A 27,264-nucleotide genomic window follows, 5' to 3' on the forward strand; every position below is an offset into this window, starting at 1 on the left:
AACAGCTCAAGCTTCCCCTACGGAGTCCTTGAAAATATTTATCTGTCTGGATTTTCTGCTTAATAGTAAGTGGAGCCAGGCCTTGCACAAACCAAAGTACCATTCAAGATACAACTCCCAATGCCATCTTTGTGAGGTCCTCAGAAAGCACTTGCTTACATTTACAAAGAAAGGAAAACAAACATCATAAAGACCTACCATCTGGAGGTGCAAGTTAACAGTTAGCCCATTCATTAAGGCTACTTCATGCCTTTGAGCCCCTGGAATAATAAAGAAATAAAAATAAGTATTTTTAAAAAAAACCTGGTTAGCGGTTTTCTTTATAATTCCAGAGAAATCTAGTACAGTGTTAAGAAGCAAAAGCAGGCTTTCTGTCAAAATCTCTCTAAAGACTGGAAAGCAAACAAACATTTGAGGTGTCATCACAGTGAAGTAAAAAGATTTCTTGTCTGACTCACTACACCACAGTGGCAGGAAAATATTTATTTTTTCAGGTCAGCCACAGAAAACATCAACAATGAAGTATTTCTGTTTCCCGGCAAACCACCAGTGGATTTATTATCATTAATACCTCAGACAAAAATCAGGTCAGAAGACTGTATGTAAAGCAAGACTCATAGGCTTATTTTTGTCATAAGTTTCTAAGTAAAGACAGGCAGAAAACATACTGAGACAATCATCTATTTTAAGTGGTTACTGTAATGTCAAGCTAAATCTCATCCCTTTAAAAAAACCTAGCAAAAATGGACTATTGAATATAGTAGATTATTGTTAATGTAGCAATTTAGCAAGAAGCAGCTATACCAACATTGGTCCAAGGAGGCTTATAACAGATGCCTTTTGGCTACAGCTAATCACAGACCGAGCTAATGAGTAAGAACTATTTGTTCTTACAAAGTATTTAGTAAGAAATTCTCGAGTCCTTATCGACCACTGGTGAAAGGTTCTAGGCAGAATGAGAGGCTATGTATTGGGCAGGGTGCTACTGAGATATGGAAAATACCAATTCCTGTTTCTTTCCATTTTGCCTGATGTCTGCTGTCGAAAAGCAGTAATTCACCCTTGACACAAATCAGTGCTTTGAGTGTCTTCTTCAGTTAGAAGATGCACTCGTGCACCTTGCCCTGGGCATCATCTCAGCAGTGGAGTTCTCCAAAGGTGGAAAGAAGTTGAAGACAGGGAAGGATAAAGACAATTGTAAGCAGACATGGAGAGTAATGGCCACCCTTGAGATCAATCAAGAGGAAAGGAAAACAGGATGTTGGGGTAAAAAATATGAGCCACAAGAAACGAGAGAGGAGAATCCTGGGCTTCTCCTGTCCCTGTGTTGGAGGGAACACAAGGTCCCAACCAACACAGGGGAAAGGTAGCAAGAGTACTTTTAATAAGAGGGGTTTATTCACATATCCTGGCCAAGCAAGCCTCAGCTTCTGCCACCAAAGGAAAAGCCAAGAACCATTCTGACGGAGGCATCCAAGGGTCTTTCTTTGTGTTGCTGAAATCTCCCTGTATCGGACAGAAAGATCTGTCAGTAACTGTCAGTGACTCAGGAGGACCTGTCCCAGGGGGTGAGCTAGGAGGAAAAAGAGATGTCATGAATAAGTTCCATCCGTCAGACACCAGGAACATCATCAAGTTTGTGGGAAGAAATATAAACAGATCTAATTCTTCATAGTGGAAAATAAGCTCTTTTCCTCACTTAACACCCCTCCTTTGCTCCCTTTTCTTCCCTCTGATAGCATTGCATCTGCAGGCTCCATGCTGCTGTAAGGGGTCACCTTGTGGCTGTTCTATTGCAGATACAGAAGACAGCTAGAGAGAGTGATCGCGGCTCAAAACAACATTATTTGCAGTCTTAATATTTCTATGGAACTCTTGAGGCTGAAAAAAGGGATAACATCAAGAAATGGTACTGTTCTTATTTCTCCCTCCGCTCCTTCCGTGAAATCTGTGGCTTTCACAGTAAATTCTGCAGGAGCAATCCTCTGCCTGCTGTACCGATTCCGTATAGAACAAATGGTTAACCTGTAGATCACTTTAAGCTGCATGCTAGCATCCCAAATTAAATATGACACTACATTTGTCATGTAAGTCTTGGTCTTCCGTAAATTATATATTTATTAAAAGCATTCCATTATTGAATTTCATGCCCACAAAACAAACCTCATCCGTGTCATTGGAAAACTGTTATCCTTTATAACCTGCACTGCGTTTCAGAAAACAACCTTTCTGTGATCCAATTAACCTATTACAATATTCAAAGACCCGGCACACAGGAGACAAAATTATGTTTGCTTTCTTTATTTCCTAACTTTATACCATATCTCCAAGACAGGCTAAAACCTGTATGTTCTGCTTGATAAATCTCCTCTTTAATAAAAGGAAGCAGCATTTGCAAAGTAGAACTTCAGAGACAATTATGATTGCGTTAGGCAGACACTGCCATCCTTCTCCTCTCTGACTGCAATGGGAGCCTGATCCTCACCAGGGTAAGCAAAAAGCATTTTGTAAAATGATAGAAAAAAGGCTGAGGGCCTCGATTCTGAAAACAATTTCGTTATTTCAAATAATCCTTATCACTCAACGTCACTACAAATCTGCTCAGCGTTCGGTCTTCCCTCAACAGACACCTGCCTGAGCACATTGTACAGCAGCAGCCATATAGTTAATCTTGTTCCATCAGAAGGTGATCCTGCCAAGGTTGTAATGTTTTAATAAAGTCTGGTAGGAGAAGCCGAGGTTACCATCACCACATTATGCCCCTCAGTGTGAGCACAGTAAAAAAGGCTTTGGTCTTCACTGACCTTGACTTTGCATTTCACAATGTATTTACTACTGTAACTTTCATTGAACAAGAAAATGTGACAGCGTTTAATAAGTGAGGTGTTATAGCACTATAAACCATTAAACAGACAAAGATATTTTACAGTCTTTAGCCCACTCCTGAATAAATCTCACTAAATAACTTTAACTTGCTACTACTAATTAGAATGAGAAATGACAACTCTTCCTCCTTTTCCACAACATATTAAATATTGAATAAAAAACAGAGTAAAATTCTGTTGTGTTCTTACGTCAAAGTAACTAAAAAAAGGAAATTCAGAATGCACTCAACTCATGCATACTCAATATTACACCTTGCTGGAAAACAGTGCTTAATGATAAATACCACGCTGCAAGAGAGCATTTTAACATAACGTTTTCTCTGCCTTTATTTTCTCAGCATTTTCACTATTACCTACAATTTTAAAAATCAGAATTATGATACAGCCATTATTTTGGAAATATTAATTAATTTGCATTCCAAGAATCCCACACTTAGGGCTTGAAAAAAGCTATGAGGATACTATATAAATAAAACTCTGCTGGCATGCAAACCTGAGGGCCAGATTTGAGCCATTTTACAGTTCAATTAAATGAAGTCCAAAAAAATCTGGAGAACAAAACCCAAACTGATGATGTTGACATGCCCTTTACTGTTGAAGAAAACAGGGCTAAGAAACCCTTCCCAAAAAATCTTAAAACCATAAGTAAGTTAATGGTAGGGTGACCTCAGTCATCGTAATTTTTTTATAAAAAAGTTTAAAATATATGTTTAAAATTAACAAAGCAGTAAGTTCAGTGTAGTCTAGCCATTGTGATTAAGAAAGCACCAGAGTCATACAGAGATTGGAGAAGAAAAATAGAGAGACTAACAAGCAATTAGACGAAGTTTAAGCAAAGTTCTCATTTCCCTCTCCTTACAGCCAGAACACATCTTTTAGTTAAACAAATATTGTGATACACACGGAGCTGGCAGCCTCTACAAGACAGATGGTTAAGGGAAAAAAAGTCCCAGTCTGAGTCCTTGCTTTCTGCAATGAGTCTTAACGTAAGCCGAGACTAAACTAATCCTGACACTGGCAGGAGGTCAGTGCTCAGCTCGCCCCATCACCCTGAGGAGTGTTCATGGAGGCCCACGATTTGCAAACGTTCACGGAAGATGATGCAGAGAAGGATAATAATTCAGGTGCTTCAACCTATTCTTGCTTCTCTTTTATGATTATATGAAGAGCAATGGTCTTACCTTGTTACTCAATTTATGCGCCTTGAAGTCTGTAGTGTGACTACTCTCTCATTCCCATAAGGCAGAGGAGAAATTCTCCACCCTCCAGTTGATTAAATTCAAAGCTTCCAATTGAAAAGCCTTACTGGCCCACAGCTTCCCAGTTATACCCTCCAAGAACAAGAACAACCACTTGCCAGGAAAGATTGGCCAACCCCCAGTTCGGCTGCATTCAGCATTTCAACACCCTCCACCTCTTCATATTCTCAAATTTTTATATTACATGATAGTTAATGGATGGATGTACTGAACTTGCCCTTGGAGGTAATGAAAGCAAGAAAAGTAATTTCTTAACCTCCTGAGCAATACTGGGTACTACAGTATCAACTCTGAAAATCAGAACAACCAATCAGCATTTTGGTTTTTGTTTCATTCCGCAGATGGGATCGCTCCATCCAGCAATTCCCAGTGTACCCACACTCCTGTTAACCTAGTGCTTACATCATGGATAGACCAACTATAACAATATTTTCTTGTATTTGTTCTATGCTATTTGGAAACTTCGTGAAGAAATCAGGAAGTAACTTTATTTATAAATATATAGATTAGCATTCCTTAATGTCTGTTTCCAGTTGTTTGGTCTCCACTTGCTTCTCTTGAAGGAGAGAAAAAACAACTTTCTCACCGAACATTTGTCTATAGTTGGAGGAGAAATTACAAGACAATATCTAGCATACAGTAGGTCAACTTATCTGTAGCGTTTTTCCTTAGTGAAGGTACAAATGAATACGTGATAATTCAGTTCAGACAGGCAGTATCGACAGCTGCCTTCAACAGCTAATTTGAAATACTGGCCAAATCCCACTAGAATCTACAAACCTAGCCTTGACAACAGCTGTAGGGTAGAAAAGGGGTCTGTGAGAAACCCTGCCAAGATCATTTCTCTTCCCCCTTCTTGCAGCAAGAACTCTGAAGGAAATCCCAGTGAAAGATTATTTCAGCAACTACACACAGGTTAGAGTAAGAGGCAATAGAGGACATTTGCATTCAGACTCAGACAACTACTTTCATGGCTGGCAAACTCACCAGAAATCTCCAGGGCCCCTTTTTAATCTCCAGAATAACCAGATGCATTTAGTGCTGAGGTCCCACAGCACCGCAGGCTCCTCAAGGGGCACGGTAGGGTAATGGGAGCCTACAAATAGCAGGTCCTGCCCCAATTATCTGCTTCATTGACATAAGCAGTTCTCAAATATGAGGCTGGATTTAGCGGCAGGGAAAGGAGGAAAAGCAGAAAATGTCTTGGTAGAAATAGTTTTTCAAAGGGGAAAGTTCATTGGTTCGTTTCTAGGAGAGAGACTGAAAATCTGTAACGCCAAGTGCCCTTTAAAAGGGCTTCATGTGTTGGACCAAGTGGTTTATGATGCTTCAAGAAACCTTTGCTGCAATCAGTTTCATGATATGCGTATGCTTATACATTATTACATACATTCATATCTTAAATCACTTGCAGTCTTAAAATAAAGTATTAGTCCACGCACAGGGCATCCAGAAATCTACTATTGAAACAAAAGAATTCAAGAAACTAAATACCAGTTACAGAGTTGCGGGACTTTCAGTCTTTAAAGAAACCAAATTTGCTTTCATTTCTGGAGAAAGATTTTTTTCCTTGCAGCTCACACCTACCAACCAGCTCAGCCATCAGGTCCACGAGGCACTCGTCTGCCAAAGCCCATGGGCGCTGACCATTGAAATGGCCATGGACACCTCTGAAAAAAGAAGTACACAATTAAAACATACGCTGTTCTCTTTGGATCAGTCCTAGGAAACACGTGATTCGGAGATCCCACATCTGGAGGAGGAGAAGGAGAAAGGCACACCAGGAAAGGGCTCAATGGTGGTGTTTTGCTAACTCCAGTTCACAATAACTACACAGAAAGAAGAGGTCACCCTGTAGAGCTACTCTATTCCTAGCTGACCATCATACAGTGCAGAGGATGGTAGACTTGAATACTGCCTTGCTCCCTGAAAGAAATATTTATTGTCAGAAACAATTTCTATACTCCTGAATCTCCTGTCTGAACTCACCCTTCTGCATATACCAGCAGGTACTTAATGTATATGCAGGGAAGCACCTGCTCAAACATTGCTGCTTGCTAATTTTTATAGCTGCTCTTCTTCCTGCCAAATAGTTCTAGATCTGAGTGTTCATAAAGCTTTTTAGTTTGACTGAGGACATTTAAAAACTTTATTTTGCAAAACTGTTCCTGTCTGTGGTGGATCATAAAGGCACCTTAAACCTGAATGTGTTGCTACCCTGGAGTGACAGGTATGTACATTCAGTTCTGGATTAAGTGCTCTGAACTAATTTTTGCTTCAAATGTGGTATAGAAGCAGATTTCTGAAGTAGCCACTGTGCATACATAAAGTCGCAAAATTTCTCAAACATGCAAGATATAACATACAGATTTAAATGCAAATTAAAGCAGATTGAGCAAAGTCATAATGGTGCTAATCCAGGGATACATTGCCCTGGGCTTCCATCTCACACTGGATGATTTTCATATTTGCTGAGCACCACAGGGTACTTGTAGAGTCAGAAATGCCAGGCTGCATGTGGCTGAGGCAAATCAAGTATAAAACGGCTTCAAAACAGGGATAAAAACAATAGAATACTGGGTAGAGAAAAAAAAAAAAAAAATTAAAAAAGCCCTAAAGGCTGTGATGAGAGAAAAAAAAAAGAAAAAAAGAGGAAGTAATAAATCTTTCAAAGAAGAACAGGCACACAATGTCTACTCAAAATCATGAGAAGCCCTGTGGCAGATTAAGACATCAGAAAGGAGGGTGCATGAGACACTACCAGCTAGACCCCCATGCTTAAGGCCATTTAAAAGATTGGTTTTCCCTGTCCACCTCCTACCTTCTCAAGTAGAATTTTGTTCTGTCTCCCACACAAATTACCTGGATGTTTTACACTCAGATCCTTTCTGATCGACGTGGGTCTAATCCACGCCCCCTAGGAATATTTCCAAAAGAACTGTGGTCCTAAAGAAAAGAACTGATGCATAAAGCACAATTTGTATTAACTGTTTCAAGCCTCTTATCTCTACGAAATGCCATTTGCTTTTGAACTGGTTTAGGTCAACAGCTGAAAGAGGTCACGCTGGACTTCTCAAATAAAAATATCCTCCCTACGTTCAACAGGTCCAGCCCCACACAGACAACAAGAAGGACCCCAATCTTTAGTTTGCTTTAAGGTCATGGTAGCCTATCTGACCACTTTTCTCCTCTTTAGAACTGCTCTCTGATGAGACCTTGATAGCAGAAAAGCGGGCAGTGTGAAATAGCACTCATTTGCAGGAACATTTAATAGATGAGGAATAAAGGCAGTAGGTGGGTAGGGGAGAAGACGCAATAAGGGGCAGGATTAGTGCTAAAAGTTCCTTCCATCAGACCATAATGCAGCTGCTTTCCCTGAAGACAATGGTATGTGTTTCACAAACAGCAAGACATTTATTTCTAATTTCCCTTCTTATTCTTAACTGTAATATAGTCATCAAGAGACTTCTGGATAATACAGACTATTAAAATAAATTAAAGAAAAAAACCAAAGATTTTCAGTGGCTCCCAGCCTGAGGGGATCTGTATTTCTGAAAGAGGATAGTGAACGTAATAAGATGGGAAAAAGAAACCCTAACTACCTATGGGATTCTCTTTCATTAGCTTTTTCTGATTTTATAGCCATTAGTGTCCTTTCTAATGGGAATTTACTGATGAAAGCTCTCTCTACCAGCACACAGGACTAACAAAATTTCAGAATAAATTTCCAAGTTGTCATGAAAACAGATATGAGATTTTTGGGCATGAGAATATTTTATTTTCAAAAGAAAACAGAGAAATTTAAGCATATTGAAAGAGGAGAGAGACAGTATTAATTATTATTCATATTATTATTATTATGGCACAGCTTACAGCTTGCCTCCCTCTTGATGGCCAATATAAATGCCAAGCGACAAAAATTATTGCTGCTAAAATGGTAGTTAAAGGCATATTCTTGGACCCTTTTTTTTTTTAATTTTAATCACATGAAACTCTGTAGCCTTTGCTGATGGCACAATACATCCTATTACACTTAGGTTGTAAAATTCTATGCTCTGCCTCAGAGAATTTATGTCTCTGTATATTATGCCACCCCACTCTCAGCTCTGGTAGGCACTGGGGGTAATAATCTTTAAGGACACAACTGCAGTGCTTCTGGCATTCCCCTCAGACACAGAGAACCTACGTCTCATTTTGTTTCCACTGCACCCTAGGTAGCAAGAGAGACTTAAATCAAGGCACCCAAATTAATGAATACAAAACATAGCCCATCAAATCATAAAGCATCATACAAACAGAACTATTTCTTAAACTACTGTGAGGCTTTCCCATCACACCAGCTAATTTCTTAGCCGGTTACCATTTTATTTTCAATTTGGCAAGAAATCACAATGCCACATTTTATTCACTGAGGTCTGGTTGATTTAAAGCTCACTAGGGGAGCTAGAAACACATTTTCCAATGTGATCCCAGGGTTTCAAAGGCGGTAACAAAAGGGATTTAAATTAATTGCCAGTTTCAGGAATCTTCTGTGCTCATCCAAATCTTCTTCAAGTAGAAATTTCCTTCTTGTTTCTTTGCCAAAAATGACGCAAGTTACTTAATGAGCCAATACAGACTCTTCAGTTTGATGATGGTTTCGAGCACAGAAATAGCCAAAAGAAAGGGAGACATATCCAAAGAAAAAGAACTGTATGGAGTGGTAGATTGAAGGCAAAACTAAAAAACCCAGAGCATTAAACCAGACATTTACAGCTCTAACATACAACCTGCTGAAAGGCACAAATACTGAGATGACACCCGCCGAACGGCAGGAGAAGCGGGTCTGTCAAACAGAATATGACCCAGCCTGCCAAGCTGCACTCCTGCTTGCAGGACTGTTATGTCTTGCAGGATTAATTCAGCACATAGAACCAAAAGATACCTTTGGAATCTCTGAAAACAGTCCTTTGCTGCTGCAGGTGCCATATTGTAAAGCCTGCCACACAGACTTGGAATTTTTTATCTACCACATTCATGTCAGAAGCTTTTTGTCACACTGCTTCAATGCTTAGAAGTTTATATTTAGTTTCTAGGCTCAGTTTATTCACTCCTTGTTTATATTTGCTGTGCCAGCATGTTATTTCACGTAAGTGGCTCTTTTTTTTCTCCCCTTTATTTACCCCTTGATACACTCACAGAGAACAACCATTTTTCCTTTTTCTGTCTTCATTTTCCTCTACTCAACAACTCTCATCCTCAAAACTTCCATCCAGCAGGTTCTCCACTCCCCAGTCACCCCACCAGCCTTTCAGCATAACTGGCTACATTAGACTCTCTTATGTTTAAATAGTTCCATTTTAATGAGTTACTTGGATGTGAGAGACACCCCCCGCTGCAGCGAGTATGTTCACATGCAATAATGATTCTATAAAACACATTAATTGCTTAAATAGTTGAGAAAGGGAAAACAAGACACCGCAAAGCACCTATTGGCCTTTACCCAACCAAAAAAGTCACTTCAACCTTGGTCTTCTAGATTCAAAATAATGGATTATTGATTACTCTAGGCTAAGCATGGAAGATGCCACTCTTCATTCCTTTTGCCCCTTGTTCAATAAATCTTGGATTTAGCTGAAAACAGAAAGATGAAGTCTGAAAGGCTCTTTTTTAATCCATGCAAAGAATGCCAGTGGCTTGAATTTGTAATTTTTATACATCAGCACTAAAAAGAGGAACACGGAAAGAAAGAACACAAAGACAGAACAGGTATGTGGGAGGCAGATGTAAGAGCAGAAAACTGTAACCCACCATTTAAGTGCAGGAGGAGTAAAAAGGGACAGTGACACTGTAAGAAGGAACACAACAAGAAAGAAATGCATGAAAAGACTTCGTTCTCTCCAGGCCTTATAATGAGTTCCTGTCACCACACAGAGCTAAAGCTATGAGCTTCCCTGCCCTTGACAACAGACACTGTGTAATCGTCCTTTTCACTCTTGCCATCAGCTATATGCACTGAAAAACGTTTAAATAGACAAGTATAGCAGCTATTTGAGATGAGTCCCCAGACAGAGCAAAACAGAAAATGCGATAAACCAATTTATAAGAGAGTCAGAATCTATATCATTGCTGACTTGAAGGATGTACCTAGTTTGCATGCCATTTGTTAGATTCTCACTATTTATTTATCTAAGGCTTAGACACTGAATTCCAGATTGCCAACACACGACCCATTGAACAGGCTTTGGCTGGTCACAACTACTATCTTAGACAGGATTTTACTGAGCTGCCCTTGTTGACTGAAATAAAAGCACCTATTTGTGCATCTCCAACCATCTATTCCTTTGCAGCCACCAGCACCTTATCCATCAGCATCTTCAAACATGCATTGCTCTGTTGAAAATTAACCTGACCTTATCCTGACTCTCTCAGTTGCCTGAGGCACATCTGCAGCTAGCAGGATTTTGCAGTGAGTTTTCGTTTGGTTTAGTTTGGGGCTTGGGTTGTTTTGTTTTCAAACATTCTGATTTATTCTGGGTAAGGTGTATGGGCCTGTGCTGTATTTTTAACAAACAGCCTTTCTAGATTTGCTACCTGTCTCCTAATGTCTTAAAATCATGTTCAGCCATATTTCCCCCTTAGATACAGCTACTGAAGGCCTACTCTTTTCTTTTGGGTTTTTTATTATCATTGAGGAAAACAAACAAACAAAACAAACAAACAAACATCCTTCACTGTAGCAAAGACAAACATAAGAACGGAAGTGAACCAATGCAAAGGTACAGCGAAGGAGCTGAGATATGTTTGCACTCCCAGTGCATCACTCTAACAGATAAGAGCGCTATCTGACTTTTACCTTCTGAAAGAGCTCAGCTGTTTCCCTGATAAAGTACGATAATCAAACAGAAATGGACGGGGTTGCAATTTTTTCAAATGACTGGAGAAGCTGTAGTGCTGTGCTGAATGAATAACCGGGGGAACGAGTGCTTCCCAAAGTTCAGATTCATTCCCATTCATTCTCAACCTTCTCACTTTTAAGAATACAAGTAATAAATAGGAAACACTAAGCCACTTCTATTAACCCACAGCATCCATATATTAATAAGGGAATCAGCAGCTACAGAGTTTTCACATTTACATTGTGAAGCCTCCATCTAGACTGTTTCTACTGAAACAAGGCTGCCTGGTTAGCAGAATCAGTTTTGCCTCTTCTGCCTCCCTATATTTCCTCACAGCACAGATTATCACAGCTGGAAGTTTTCTGTTTGCTTTACTGCTCATACCTTTAAAGGAGATATAAATAGCAGTAGTGAAATACTGAACAGGTTTTACTCTGGGGTTGTGATGGTTTTAACACTCTATTCTTCTATTCCAGCATTTCCAAGACAGATCCCAAAATAAAATCAAAGCACAGGTTAACATCCTGCGTACCCTGCAGTGTACTCACGTTCGAGCCCATTTGTCCAGTTCTTCATCCAAGTAAGTTTTAACTTTTCTTGGCTGGAGCCCAAGAGAATTTCCAATGAAGTATATGCAGCTCTCCTCTCCATTTACCAGGCTCAGATCAGCTGTGGAGGGAATCAGGGAATCATTTTGGTTGGAAAAGGCCCTCAAGATAATTGAGACCAGTCATCAACCTAACACTGGCACTAACCCATGTCCTCAAAAAGGCATCTACGCATCTTTTGAATACCTCCAGGGATGGTGACTCCACTGCTGCCCTGGGCAGCCTGTTCCAATGCCCAACAGCCCTTCCTGGGAAGAAATTGTTCCCAAGATCCAACCTCAACCTCCCCTGATGCAACTTGAGGCCTCCTGTTCTCCAGGCTGAACCCCCCAGTTGCCTCAGTCTCTCCCCATCACACTTGTGCTCCAGCCCCTTCAGCAGCTCCGTTCCTTTCTCTGAACTCGCTCCAGTACATCAAGGTCTTTCTTGTGATGAGAGGTCCAAAACAGAACCCAGGATTTGAGGTGCAACCTCCCCAATGCCCAGTACAGCCTAAGGAGGAAGACAAGCAATTTGCAAGCAGGTATTTTCCCCTTGTCCTCCTGCACTTTTTGGCTTAGCTCATCGATACCTGTTCTGGAGCTAATGTGAGTTCAGGCAGCATTAAATCTCCAGGTCTCTGGGGCTGTGTGTGAAGTAGCAGCTGGCACTGATTTTTGTCAGGTTTGTAACCAACAGTGAGTGAAGAGGAAGCATTTTCCTGACCAGGCTATCCGCTTTTCTTCCATCATTAATACATTCCTACTCTGAGTCGTGAAACTATTTGCATCGCGCATTTAATAAAAGCTAAGAATAAGTAAATCTGTGTCTTTCATGTAAGGTCTTCCTGCATGGTTAAACCGCTATTTAGAAAAAAACGTAGTCATTGCAGTGAATATTTTAAAGCAGCCTCAAAAGTTCCTGTCTTGTCAGCATATATTGTGGGCTGCACTTCATGTCATCATCTGAGGAGGGGTAAATCTATGTTGACAAATCCTTTCAATGATTAGGAGAAAAGCAAGGCAGTAGAAATTTATAAATAATAGCTCTAGTGAGGTTCTGAACAACCTAATTACCCCATGTCATCATCTATCAATCCAAATATTGCCTTTTTCTATTATTCCTCATGTTAGAGATTCTTGGAGGGACAAGTGATGGTGACCTTCTAGAAGTAGTAAGTAATTTAAAGTCATCTGTACACATACTTACAATGCCCCAAAAGCTAACGCTACATATATTTTACTTAAATATAGACAATATACCTCAGAAGACAGATCAAATTAATGAATATGTTAAGATACATCCTAGAAATGAATTATTAGATTGCATTGCCATCTGTGAAAATTTTCTCTTAGGGCTGTAGAAAAACAGATTAGATGCCTGAAAAAGGTCTCTTACTACCTTTTGCACTAACAGTTGCCAACTTCATTAAACTTCACCAGAAACACATTTTTCAGACGTATAGACAACGTGGGTAATTTCTTAATTAAAGTTTTAGAAGCTTTTAAAAAGCATAAGTCAGAGAGCAATTTGAGCCTAATCTGTTTTACAGATACTATATCTGGTTTTCATCTCTATTCTAATATGAATGAAAACAGAGAGGCATAAATATTATCCATGCTCCTAAATTGGTTCTATTAACAGTTCTTTTCCTATCAAGAAACACAATAATACTGTCTCATTGGGAATAGAGAGTAGGACCTTTGCGCACAAATTTGAAAGCTCTAAATCTCGCTAATACTCTTTATGTTCCAATCAAGCATTCGTACAGGTAAGGAATTACAAGTTAGCTTTTCTTGCACCACAATCCTCTCTAAATAAAAATGCCTCTTGGGTCACTCTTGGAGAGAGTCACATTACCTATTCAATATTTTTTTTACCTTTACACCTGGTTTTTTGGATATTTTTTCTTTTTATTTTTGGCATGTTACCAACTCTGTATTGGACTGTACTCTTGCCCTATTCACAAAAAGCCTTTTACTTCCCCCTCTCTGACATCGTTAAGACTCATTATGAACCACTGCTGCTTCAGAAAACAGGTTTGTTTTTTGCAGCATCTTTATCATTTCACAACTCCTGACCAGCACAACACACCCTTGTGCTCCAACACTTTCTCAGTCACAGTGATGATCTTTACAGTAAAGCCTTTGTCTTCTTCAGCCTTACAATTGTCTTTCCCCAAATTACACCACCTTCACCTCTCACAGTATTGGCCCTTTTTGTTTCTGGAGGAGCTGCTGTTGACATTGAATGCATATTGAAATATTCTAATAGGAAATAAGCACAACTGATGAAATAATGACTGGTGCAAAACAGGAGATAATTATTGAAGCGTGTTCTTACAGTAGCCTGAATAAAAGCTTTAAAAAATATATTAAAAAAGGAACAACAATTTACATTAAGATTAATTAGATACATTATAAATTATTATCACACCTACTCAGATTAGTCAGATGTTATACATTAATTTGCATACTATATATAGCCATTCATCCACATTGAAGATGTATTTCTATACTTTTTAAACCTCAAAGAAAAAGCAAGTTAATTTTCAGAAATATTCAGTCCAAACAGAAGGGAAAAACACAAAGTTTCTATTAACCAGAAAGGTAGGACTAAATCTGTTTAGATGCTGAGTCCTGTCCCTTGTTGAAAGATAAAAGATCACTTCTTTGACACCTTCCTATGCCCCCTCACAAGCCCTCCAAACAAAGAGCCGGATTCATGATTAACCACTACCTTTAACCATCTCTTCAGGGAAATACAGCTCAACACATTCAGTCTGGGACACCTTTTTATTCCCGAGAAACCCAAATGATGTTCTCTTCCTTTACAAGATGACAAAGCACAAGCCATAGCCTTAATCAGATTGGTGATTTGGTGCCCAGCCGCAATCCAGTCATTTCTACTTCCCCCCAGTGCACCAAAAAGGCATTAAAGAAGCTTTGTTGTCAGCGAGGAGATGCAAACACCTATTTAAATCTTCTGCTGTCATCTTTTACTATTTGCTCACCTGAGCCTCGTCCCTCATGCTTGAACATGAAAATTCAAAGGTTTACCAGAGAGTTAGTCCGCTAGTGCTTTCCACTTGATTGATATAACAAATAAACCACTGTGACAGTTTATAAGTTGATAACTAAATTAAACTATTATAATGACTTTCTAAATATTTTTACGTACATCATCTTACAGTTGTCTCCTATGGATATTCTCGTCTGCTTCTTGTAAGGCTTCATTTTAGAACCTTATTGTAATGTTTTATGTAAATACATAAAGAATGTTTGATGGCTAATATCTGTAATGACATTTATCTTCAGAAGCACGTTATCTGGGATCCGCTCCTGTGCTCAGATAAATGTCATGGGAGATCTGTCTGTACGGTATAGACACAGAATGTAAATAAATATATATATTTACACCCCTGCTGTGTTTCAGTGGGTAAGCTGTTCCTGATGACAGCTGAAGCACAGAGAACAGAGACAAGGGAAAAAGAGGAGGCAAAAACCCCTCAATTTGGCAACACAGGATTGATGGGTTCTCTGTGTTATTCAACTGGTACAACTTTGTAGGCTGCTTATCTTCACTAAAACATATATATCCACAGTCTTGGGACTACATATTATAGTAACTGGGGGGGAAAAATAAATATCAGCAGTCTTTGGGTCTAAATAGTATAGTTATGGAAAAACAAACAATAATGGAGGTTGGAAGGGAAGCAATGGTAACTGCCACAGGGGTATTGCAACCTCTATATGCTTCTCAGAAGATAGATTCTTTAATCTGAAGCTGCTGGGACACCACACTGAAAAGTGACTTTTTGTATTCTTGAGGGACATTTGACACACTGGAACCACAGACACGGCTGGAGTCCAACATCTTCCCAGCTTCTGAGGGATGTTCTGCATCTCCTGTACCTACACTGCACTGGGGATTGTGCACCAGCAACATGGTGGCAGCAGAACTGGTTTTCAGGACAGAATAGTCATAAACAAACAGATGGGGTTTAAGAAACCCTTGTAAGCAACCAGGGAAAAACAGAGAAATAAAGACTTTTTTGGCAGACAGGCTGAGAAAACCTCCTCCATACAGAGGAAGCACTTCGTTTAAATATTTGTAAAGTGTCCAGTTCCGCTCTGAATAATATAAATAGCAAAACCCAAGAATTTAAATGCGAGGAAAGATAAGCCAATACCACTAGTCCATAGAGCACTAAGATTTATCACCCCCATGTCCTAGGGGCACGAGCAGGCTGCATTCGCAACATTCATCATTGCTAGGCAGAAACATACTGAAGACAAAGATACTTTCAAAAGATGTCCAGGAATTCAGACAATTGGTACCATTTTCTACCAGAGATCTTTACTGGATATAACTTGGTCAATGTACTTGTAATTTTTCACGTACTACCACTACTGTTCTTTTCAGAAAAATATCTGCAGAATATTGAATCTGCATTTATTAGAAGACGAAAACGTTTTGCAAGCAAGTTCTATGACTTTTTTTTTTCCCTTTAATTTTTAATTGATGCTTTCTGTCAAGGCAAATAAAAAAGGAGAAAGACTATACCTATATACATTCACCATCTAAGGCAATAATATGCCATTTCTTCAGCTTCCCATGTGCTATGACCAGGGACTGCAGAGCTGCACAGCTTTTGCTCCCCATGTACTTGACATGTGAGCAGAAAATAAACCCAGACAGGACTTGGGAAGCTTGAGAAGATCCCAGGACCTTGCTGGCTCCAGAGGTGCTCCCAGCAGGTTTCTCTGCATAATTCTGACCGGACACACCAGCAGGTGTAGGTATAGAAAAAAACTACATGGAAATGTTTTGTAGTTTTTCTGGGCTGGGAGCGCACACCAGGTCCTCTCTAAATAGATCAAAGGTATCCCTGCACCCATGGCCAGGTACGCCACCACATCCTCAAAACAACCTACAGACCCTGAATGAGGGGGCAAATTTTGAGAGCCATTTCGCACAACCACATTGAAGCCATGTGCAGTTATCTATTTGCAGACAATTCATGAGAAAATTAGGAAAGATCTTCAACTAAAAGGTTTCAGTATTAATTACTTGCTCAGATCAATTATTCATTCTAAGGCATAATCCTCTATTCAGCCTCCAGAAGAAAATAATCTCTACTACTAACATTTATGCCTTATTACTAACATAGTGCATGTACCATCTCTTTCATTAACTAAAATAATTGTGACTAGATAGATAATATCAAACTATATTACACTGAGGAAGCAACTAGTTTGAACTATTGTAAGCTACATTGCCGTTTCACACCATTAGATAGAAAAGCTTCTGCCTGTAATTTTCAATCAGTCACTATATTGTTCAAAGCAGCTGACTGACAGCATAAGCACTGTGTAAGTACTGTATCCTCACATTTAACTCAGGATGGGAATGAGAACATAAAGCTTCTGGTGCTAGAATAAGTTGATGGATTGATTTAGCAACATCAGGGACACACTGTGCTCAGATGCGACTGCAATTGCTCAATTATCTCATAAGCAACAACGATTTCCAAGGTTTTGTGATAAACACATGTGGAAGATGCAAAACCCCACCCTCTCCACCCATTTCCCCACTGTAATTACAATTCTTACTTGGAGGCAGATCCTTGACTTTTGGGATAAAGAAACATTCACGAAGATGCTTTAACTCATCTTCTTCATCTAAGTGAAAAGCAAGTTCCTTGTCTGTGGGACTGCATCCTAGCCGCAAGGCAGTTTGTTCTAAAATGTTTGCTGGTAACACAGGAGAAGACGGATCCATTTTCAGGTCGTTCAATTTCACCTTAAAAATGAAAAACGCCACAGTTTAGCTTCTGCAGTCTGCATATTCACCAGTGGCTGATAAGCAGCCACTAAAGCTGCATCATTCAAGACCCAAACTGACTTGATATAAAGCTTTTAAAAAGTGAAGCATTTGAATAGAATGGCAAAACTGATCAATTCAAGTATTTCCAAGGCACCTCTTTTTTTCCCCACCCTCTATAGATACAATGCTGTTCCCATTTTAAGCTACATCAGCAGCTTCTAAATTCTCCCACCAGACCAGCAGCAGTTACAAACCCTGAAGTGTCATTCACAGTTTTGAGATCTCAAAGCCAGAGGCAGCACGATTGTTTCTGCAGTCTGTGCTCCTAAAAATAGCAGGTGCACAGATACACTGAAGTCGCTTCCAGGCTGTACAAGGTTCAGCATCTTTCAGCTTTTCTTAGAAATAGGAAGGGTGTTTGTGTACAGCCACACTCACATACCAGAGCAGAGCAAACATACCATTAAAACGGAGCTTTCAAGACCAAAACCTTAAATTAATACTTCCTTCTAGTTACAATGAATACCCTGGTGTTACAGCTCCGTTTTTCTTGGGAAAAGAGAGAAGCCCAAGCCATGCAGCAAACATGACAGACCACAGTTTCTAACAGAATATTCGAAAATGTACCTGCAAAATCTACAAGCTCGTTGATCTTTTTAAGTAGAATAGTCCTGTAACTGCAATGCTCAGAGACACAGGTACGTTCAACACCGCATTTGTGCACCTGGCTTTACAGATCCATCGGCAAAGAAAATTTATGACACACACTCTGTACTTGAGGGCAACACTTGGCCGGCGCTGCCTGCTGTGATTTGTTGCAGGAGGCTCACCAGTCACTTGGTGGGAACCCTAATAGTTAGACCACATGATATCATCTGCCTTTTTAACATCCCCAAGAGTTTTGGTACAACAAAGAAACTTTAGGGCCATAGGTAGAAATAGCACAGTTTAGCACATAATACACGTAGAGTCACTAGAAAATATAGCGTTCTCCTTCTGTTTGAGAAAGAAAACTCTTAAAGTATGTACCCTCTATAAGTAACAGCTCTATTTTCTTATAACCAATAGCATATTATTGATAGTTGTCCAGAAACAAGCTGTGGAGAGAACAACACGTGATTATGTGGGTTGCAACCAGCTGAGCTTCACATTCATTCCCACTTAATCAAGCTTACGCTTTTGTGGAAGAGCGGTTCTGAGAGTCAGTGACAGGTTATGTTCCAAGTTATAGACATTGTTAAAAATTAAATCCCTTATGACACTTTTGTCTTTATGGTACAAATGCATAAATGTAGATTAGTCTTTTTTATAAAATTTTTATGCCAACGCCTGAAAACCATCCAGAAGAGCTTCGTCGACACATACGGGAAGGAAAAGTGATATTTAAACATAAGCCCCAAGATAGCACAACCTCATTACAGCCAATTAATCCAAACCTGTTTATACTTTAGCCAAATGGCCAGCATGATGCTAGTTACCTGGTTTAATAGGCTGTCCATTTAGTTTATGATAAGAACATATTCTTTTTCCCTTTCAGACTTGATAGCTCACACAGTAGCAATTTTTCCTCTCTCACCAGCATGTACAGTTTTAAAAATGAATAAAATAAATAAATAGCCAGTAGAGCTTTTTAAGATCATTGTTTTCAATAGCTAATGTTCACCGGCCCCTGGGAGGTACTGAAGATATCCTTGTCACACCTCCTCATTGTCACCAAGTTTATCATTCCCACATATTCATCCTAATCATCCCTTAGCTGGTAAAAAGGAAAATAAAAGGGCAAAAATGGTTGAAAAAATATACTTTAACACCTTGGTTCTCAGAGTGTTTTTCAAGGCTTCTAGAAGACAAAGGGCTTCACCTGGACAAGTAGTTGGGTGTGATGCTAAAGCAGCTGAGCTGGCTGGAATCATCACATCCAACTTAATCAATAAATCAGGATTTATTTTCAAGCAGTACTGGGATCAACACTTGAAAAGTGGAACACTTCTTGTTTCCAAAGGCTTATTTCTTTGATTTACAACACTAGCACTGGAGTCCCAATCCCAAAGGCGTTATCAAAGAATGTTCAGTACATACACACATAATCAAGATATAGTCCTCTATTGTTAGTAATCAGCATTTAAGGCAAATTATGGAAACAAGCCTTGGAAAAGGAATTAGAAATCAGGTCTTTATGACTGTCTCCTTCCAGATGTAAAGGTGACAGGGTCTATGCAATCTTTTCTACCCAGTCATTCTCCTTTCCTCTCACATTAATGCCTGGAATTTTTTTGCTTTCCAGTGACAAAGATCCTGACGTAAGTGAAAGGGCCTTTTAATCTCTGTAAACAGATGACTCACTTGAGTCAGGGATATTTGTTCAGTGACGCTCAGCTCCCCTGGTCCCTAGAAGGGGGACAGTGCAGCATTGCCGTTGCCATCACCTGTGTTCTCTCCTGGATGGAGCCTATGAGGAAGGTTTGGGAGTCTCCAGCCTTTGTCTCCTGTCACGCACACAGGCAACGCCAGTTAATTCCCTTGCAATTTATGATCAAGAGATGGATGACAAGGGTGCTTGAAGGACAGTTTGGTTTTATACACCAGATCCCTCTCACCTGGTCTGTAGCTTCTCTGCTTTATGCCAGATGAACAGAGTGCAGCATCTTCCCATTTGTCTTGCTAGTCACTATTTTTCAATAATGACACAGGGTTATTACAGTGGATTAATGGCTATGATATTCCAGGCCATTTTGTTTCCATTCAAGGCCTGACCCAAAACCCACTGAAGTCTATACTAGTCTCTATTACAGACAAAGATTTCTGGATAAGGCTTTTGGTTCCCTGTCATTGCTGTAGTTTGCTGCATATGATCAATGACTTACATTTATTGTGATTCTTATTTTTATTAAATTTTGAAAGCCAAATATAATATTAAATACAAAGATCTAGAAGCTAAAAATGATTAAGTGCTCAGAGGTATCTGATTTAATACGAACGTTATGAAATAAGATAAAACTACTAAAATAGAATCAATCAAAATCCTATTGAGGAACGAAATCCCAGAGATCCAATTCTGAGACCATAGTAAGAAAGTACTTTTGTCCTTTGAATGGGAATTAGACTTCATAGAGAGGGAACGCCAGAATTGCTTCACCTTTTTTTTAGTCGGTTGGTTGTCTTTGTGTGTTGTTTTTTGTTTGTTTGTGTGTTTGTTTTCTTTTTCTTTTCCATGCCAAGCAACACTATTAAATTTTTTAATTGCTGGAGAATAGAGTCCCATGCAATTACTTTACAATAATTTGTTACTTTCTATATGTATAAAAGAATACATTTGTATAAGAACAACACACATTTATCCCATTCAATTACCTTAATTTAATTCACAGCTATATTTTGTATCCTCTTCAAACTAAAATTCAGCCCCATCAATGCAAAACGTAGTTCCCACTCTGATAAGCATGATTCCATACCAGGATTTTTTCATACAACTTAAAGTAAAAATAATCAGCATACGTAATAAATACTCTCTATTTAGAGTAAAAATAATGAAGATTTTAAGATAAATAACTTCCCTTCACCACCTACTCTGAAAAAGCCTTTGGGTGTTTATTTCTACCTGTCATTGAAACTTCCTTGCACTATTTGATTTGCCCCTACTGCGTACTGATTCAGTGCAAAGAACTCACCATTGACTGCTGGCAATCTTTCATTTTCAAAAAGAGCATACGCAACTTAAATCAAGAAAACAGTCATTATTACATATTTTATCCACAGAGATATCAGCCCCACTACTTCATCTCCCATTTTAAAACTATAAAAGACAAAGAATGAGGATTAGACACAAGTGACGCAAATATCTTGGCAATTATTTCTATTTGTCCTTTATGCATATTTACTGGCTAAATAGAAAAAGTTTGAACATTAGCAAGCCATCTTATCAAACTTACACAGGAAGGTCCATTAGGCTTAATTATAGGAATGATAATTTATCCTATTTTTAGATCCACTTACAATATTTTTATATATCTACCCTGCATCTATAATTGTATCTTGATGTCTTTATTAAAAAAAAAAGTCCCCTCGCCCCCTTTAATCATTTTCTTAAAATATTCCAGGATGTTACTCACAAGTCTTTTTACCCAGCACAGTGCTGACAGGCACACAATGAATCGCTACTTAAAAAGCTGTATCAATATCTTCAGAAAAAAAGAGTGGAAGCATGGGAATAGCATGTGCTGCGCTTTCTGCCCTCCAATAGCTGTTTACCGGGTTGCTAAATGCTGTTCAACCCCTGGACCTTTGACGTTTCCAAGTTAGTGTCCACATGAAATCTTTGGAAGGAAAATTGAGTCAAAATACACCCACCCAAAGCACCAATAACACTGTGAATTGAAGTTGTTTTAAAAACAAACAAAGAAAAACTACAGAAATGCACAGCCTGTAAGGGCTGATTCTCCTTCTCGTCTTTACATGGATGAAATTGCTTTTGTGAATACATTTTTGCAGAAGGAAGTTCCTAAAAAAAGCACAGCCCAAAGCAACACACGTTCTAGATTACTTCAGGTTAAATACACTTCAGTGAATTTGTTGAAATTACAGAACTGCAGAGAAAGAAAAATCTAAATATTCATAGCATTCCTAGCTACAGACACGCAGCAGCAAGCACAAGTGTATAATTAAATAAGTTACACAGCACAGTGTCACAGCTGCAGCAAGGGGATGTGACAGAGAGGAATTATAATAAACCCAGTTACTTCAAGTAATTTAGGCACATAGTGACCTCCATGTCAAGAAATGTTTCGGCGTTAAAAGTAATTGTACATGTAAAACTCGTCTCTTCCCCTCCATAGTGAAACCACCACGTTACCCTGCGGTTGGCAGCCGCTCCTCAGGGGGGATGATGAAATTCTTGTGCAAATACTCGGTGTTGCATGAAGAAACAGCCACAGTCACGTGCTGGCTCCTCCAGACTCTGACCCGCAGTGACTGAGCAAATGACCTCCAAGAGTTAACCAAAACCAGGTAGGTGAGTGGGTGTATATGTATATATATATATATATATATATATATATATACACACACACATATTCCCCTCTTCATCACCACGGCAAAACTTAAAGCTCTGATTCAATTAAGAAGGCACCTTTCTCCCTTATAGGCAAAAAAAAAATACACACATGATTACAATGAAAATGCTTTTAAACCAAACTTTTTAGCAAAGGAGTAGATCAATATCATAACAGGTAGAAGTCAGCAAAGTCCACAGCCATATATATGGCAGAGGGAGTGGTGGGGATTTACACAGAGCATGAATTTGCCAGTGTGAAAAGCAGAAGAATTAGAAGTGAAATTAGGGAAGAAAAGAGCTGATATCTCTCTTTGCTCTCCATAAACATTATCTCAGACCAGCCACGTGTTAGCCCAGTCCTCTCCATTCAAGCTCGAGCACCACCTATTCCTACATATAGCTAGAATGTAGTCATCTGAAAGCAACAAAAATAGGTTCTTGCTGAAGTTTCAGGGGAAAAAAAAATGCAACACAACAACAAAACAGTGAGGAGAGACATAGGGACAGCAAAGGGTCAGAGCTGTGGACTAGCAATACAATTCAGAAGTAAAACCCCATCCCAATATTCTGTATGCACAGGCTCCTGCAGTAACGCATTTATTATCTAGATTTCCATTTTCAGTAAGCACCAATATATTTGACACTCTTGAACTGTAACATTTCATTTTCTTTCCTAGGAAAAGCAAACAAACAAAAAAACCCCACAACCACACAAAGCACTTAATATTGACCCAAAATAAAGCTAACCTCTATCCATCAGTTCTTACAGTATTTTTACCCTGTCAAATTATTTTTGGACTCCCCACTAAGCTGTCTCATTTACTCCACCAGCAAGACAACTGCACTGCTGTTCAAGAAATTTGCTCAGGAATTTGGGCCAAAAAGGAGAAGCAGGAGGTTGAGGCACTTCAGCTACTGAGGCAAGAGGGATCCCAGTGTTAAACTCACCCCCAAAAGTCACTTATTTCTGGTTTGGTTGGCCATTTATGCCAAATCAAGCTGAAATACACTGTAACTTTCCATCATGCTTTTGGAAATAAAACCATGCAAATGGTAGAGTGAAAATTTTCCCACTGCGTTTTCATTTGAGAAAAACATCTTTAGTTTTATCCTTGTCAATGGGGGCAGGAATGCAGCTGTGCTGGCAAAGGCCATGCATTTGTAGACTTTCATGAGAGTAGGAATATTGACCCCTTCCAATTCTTCAGGTGGAATGAAAAAATGTGGCGGTTGCAAATTCGACGAATCCAGACGCCGGCATAAGCTCTTTGATCGAACGGGCGGGCCGGGCGAGAGTAAGGAGTCTAATTCAATGTGAATTTACCATCCGTACTCTTTAATGAACTCTTAAACAACACTGAATATCAATGTCCCCGAGACCACGTTTTTCCAAGCCTTATATACTCTATACCAAAAGGCCATGCGGCAAGCGCAGGCTACAATTGGTTACACTCACAGTCACTCATTCCCCCCCCACTGTGGTGATTGGCTGCAGGGCACTGTTCACAGACTGTTCATGCGCAGCGGCAACGCCCCTCCTGCAGCCCGGGTCGAGAGCAGAGCGGCTCCTGTTTACTTTCCTTTTGTCTCTGGTGTCTCAGGGAAATCCTTCCGTGTAGCACAGCCGCATCAAGCCCTGGCTTGTTCACAGCACACAGCCAGAGACTCTCCACAATTCCTCCTTTTTTTTTTTTTCTTTTTGGACAAGCCAGGATTGATTAGCTGTGTGTTCTAATCCTTTTTTGATATGTGATAAAAAACAACTTATACATAACATATAAATAACAACAACAATCAACGTAAACAGTGCACTTTGCAATAAACCTGAGGTATTCCATTGCCGTTTAAATATCGCAATGGATTGATTAAACAAATTCCAAGAACTTTGGTTTAAAGATACTCAACTTATAACAAACGATGTGCTGGGTGTTGATAAACTTACTCAAGAGGTAGTGGTGTTTAAAGATCTACTTATATAACTATAGTACGCATACATGTCACAGCTAAATCAATGCGAAGGTTACACCTCACTCTGTGACCTCCGAGGGTTCTGCTGCAGGGAGTTGACTTGGTTGAGTTTGTTTCAACTCCGGCTTTACTGCTCGGCTTGGAACCCACAATGGACCTTGATCTGTGGAGAGACACATATACCCTCTACCATTAAAAATAACAGGTACTGGTCCCTTCCACAATCCAGTGGTGGGATCACGATATCTCACCATGAATTCCGGTAAAGTGTTTTTCCTTCCTAGTCTGATCTGATAATGATGAATGATCACAGGAGGCTCCTCATGATCTCCAGTTAGACATAAATAATTCAAGGTAAACAACACCTTTGCTAAACGCTGTTGACAATCTGACTCTTCCTGCTTCTGTTTGCTCAAATACCCTTTAATCATTTGATGTGCTCTCTCGATGATTCCTTGGCCTGTTGGGGAATGAGGTATACCTGTAACGTGTTTCACTCCCCATTTCATTAGAAAAGTTCTAACTTTCTGGCTAACATAGGCAGGGCCATTGTCTGTCTTAATCTTTTCTGGGACACCCATTACAGCAAAACAAGCTGTAAGATGTTTACATACATGTAGTGCTTTTTCCCCTGGTAAAGCAGTAGCCCATATCATTTTTGAAAAAGTATCAATTGTGACATGCACATATTTAAGTCTTCCAAATTCTGGCACATGTGTCACATCCATTTGCCATACTTCTAAGGCTTTTAAACCTCGAGGATTGACACCGATTCCTATACCTAACATCTGGCTTCCACACTGAGGACATGCCTGTACAATACTTCTTGCTTCATTTAAAGTTAAATCGAATTGTCTTTGGAGACCTCTGGCATTCTGATGAAGGCTCTCATGACTTTGTCTCGCTTGTTGGAATTTATCTGTTGGAGGCATGTGCTGTACTGAACTTACTAAACTATCTGCAATTTGATTTCCTTCACCTAGACCAAGATTCCATTGATGACTGCGGATGTGAATCACACAACAGGGTTCTTTTCTTTGATTTAAAATAGCTCTCAATTGTACAAACAATTTTCCTAATCGAGGATTATTCGATTGTCTTAACAGGGCATTTTCCATTCTGGGTATTACACCTGCTACATACAAAGAATCTGTGACAACATTTAAAGCAGATTTCAGCCAATTATTTAAGGCCCATATTACTGCTGTGAGCTCTAAAGTCTGCAATGAATCCTCTTTTGAACCTTCAATTAAATGCTGTTTCCATTGACTATTCTCTTGCCAGACACATGCTGCCTGGTGTTTTCGTTTTCCTGCATCTGTATATACTGTAAGGCCTTCAACAGGTTTTGCTTTTACTTTGCTTCTCTCTAACCACTGATTTGTTCTAAGGAATTGCCATAGTTTACCTTTTGGTTGTCGTGAATGTACCTTGCCTATAAATCCTAATAATGCATTCTGTATAGGCATCGAATGTCTCAGCCACCATTCTAAATCGGCTCCATTTATCGGAATACTGATGTCATCTGGTTCCTGACCGCTAATTTCTAATATTCGAGATCTTCCTTTTCGAATCAATTCTCCAATTGCTTCTGGTCTCGTTTGAATACTGAATTTTGGTTGGACACTGAGAAAAATCCACTCTAATAATCGCAAATCATTTTCTGTTTTCAATCTGACAGTGGCACAAAAGGAAGAATCTGTAGCAAAATCTATGGGGAATTCCCCGTTTTTGTTTTGCCACTGGCAGATGATTGCACACGGATGTTCTAGATTGCTAATAAGGAGGGAAATTGGTCGATCAGAAAGTCTTCGGCTAGACCAATTTGTCTGTACTTTTTGTGTAATATCAGAAAGACATTTGAGATGCACGGACTCTAAGCTTATTTTCTTAGCTGGATCACCTCCTTTTAGAAGTGAAGTAAGAGGTGCTATATCATTGTTAGTAATGCCTACGCAATTTCTAATCCATTGTATGTCCCCTAACAATTTTTGGACATCATTTAATGTTTGTAAATCAGTATGTAATTCAATTTTTTGTGGACGAATCTGTGCATCACAAATGGACCAACCAAGGTATTTCCAAGGTGCAGACTTTTGAACTTTCTCTGGAGCTATAACCAACCCCTTTTCTTTGAGTTTGATCGTAATTTGGACTATGGAACTTTCTGTGAACTCAGCGTGTTGACAGAACAGAATATCATCCATATAATGATAAATAATTGTTTGTTTCCATGATGCACGAATAGGTTGAAGTGCCCATACAATATACATTTGGCACAGTGTAGGAGAATTTTTCATACCTTGCGGTAGCACTACCCACTCATACCTTTTAGCTGGTTCCGCTTTGTTTACTGAAGGCAGTGTAAATGCAAAACGCTGTGTATCTTGCTCATGTAAAGGAATGGTAAAGAAACAATCCTTTAAATCTATAATTAGAATATGCCAATTTTCTGGTAACATTACAGGTGATGGTAATCCAGGTTGTAAAGCACCCATGGCTTGCATTTGATCATTTACCTTTCGCAAGTCATGTAATAATCGCCACTTTCCACTCTTTTTTGGTATTACAAAAATTGGGGTATTCCATGGACTAGTAGAAGGCTTGATATGGCCTGCAATTAATTGCTCTTCTACTAATTCACGTGCCTTTTGCAGTCGCTCTTCTGTTAATGGCCACTGGTCAACCCAAACTGGGCTATCTGTTAACCAGGTCAATGGAGGGTTGGGCAACTGCTTTCCAGTGACCACTAAGGAAAAGGTGAAGTAGTTAACACGGCACCAAGTTGCCCCAAGACATCACGGCCAA

At 39.4% G+C, this 27,264-nt stretch overlaps 1 protein-coding gene across 7 annotated transcripts in view; it reads right to left on the bottom strand.

Moving 5' to 3' along the window:
- Nucleotides 1-27,264, bottom strand: part of KYNU (kynureninase) — a 95,002-nt gene that overhangs the window by 37,581 nt on the left and 30,157 nt on the right. For 3 of the 7 annotated variants that reach the window (XM_071810723.1, XM_071810722.1, XM_071810726.1), the window contains 4 exons: nt 17,225-17,414; nt 11,571-11,691; nt 5,732-5,814; nt 199-260 (listed from right to left, as the gene is read on the bottom strand). In XM_071810723.1, the coding sequence (XP_071666824.1) occupies nt 199-260; nt 5,732-5,814; nt 11,571-11,691; nt 17,225-17,414 (456 nt within the window). Of the gene's footprint in view, nt 1-198; nt 261-5,731; nt 5,815-11,570; nt 11,692-17,224; nt 17,415-20,035; nt 20,095-21,547; nt 21,665-22,287; nt 22,353-27,264 lie in introns of those variants that run through there. The other 4 variants (XM_065841244.2, XM_071810725.1, XM_071810727.1 and 1 more) reach the window with 4 other exon arrangements.

The sequence above is a fragment of the Patagioenas fasciata genome, chromosome 7 (assembly GCF_037038585.1).
Source record: "Patagioenas fasciata isolate bPatFas1 chromosome 7, bPatFas1.hap1, whole genome shotgun sequence".
Lineage (NCBI taxonomy): Eukaryota > Metazoa > Chordata > Aves > Columbiformes > Columbidae > Patagioenas > Patagioenas fasciata.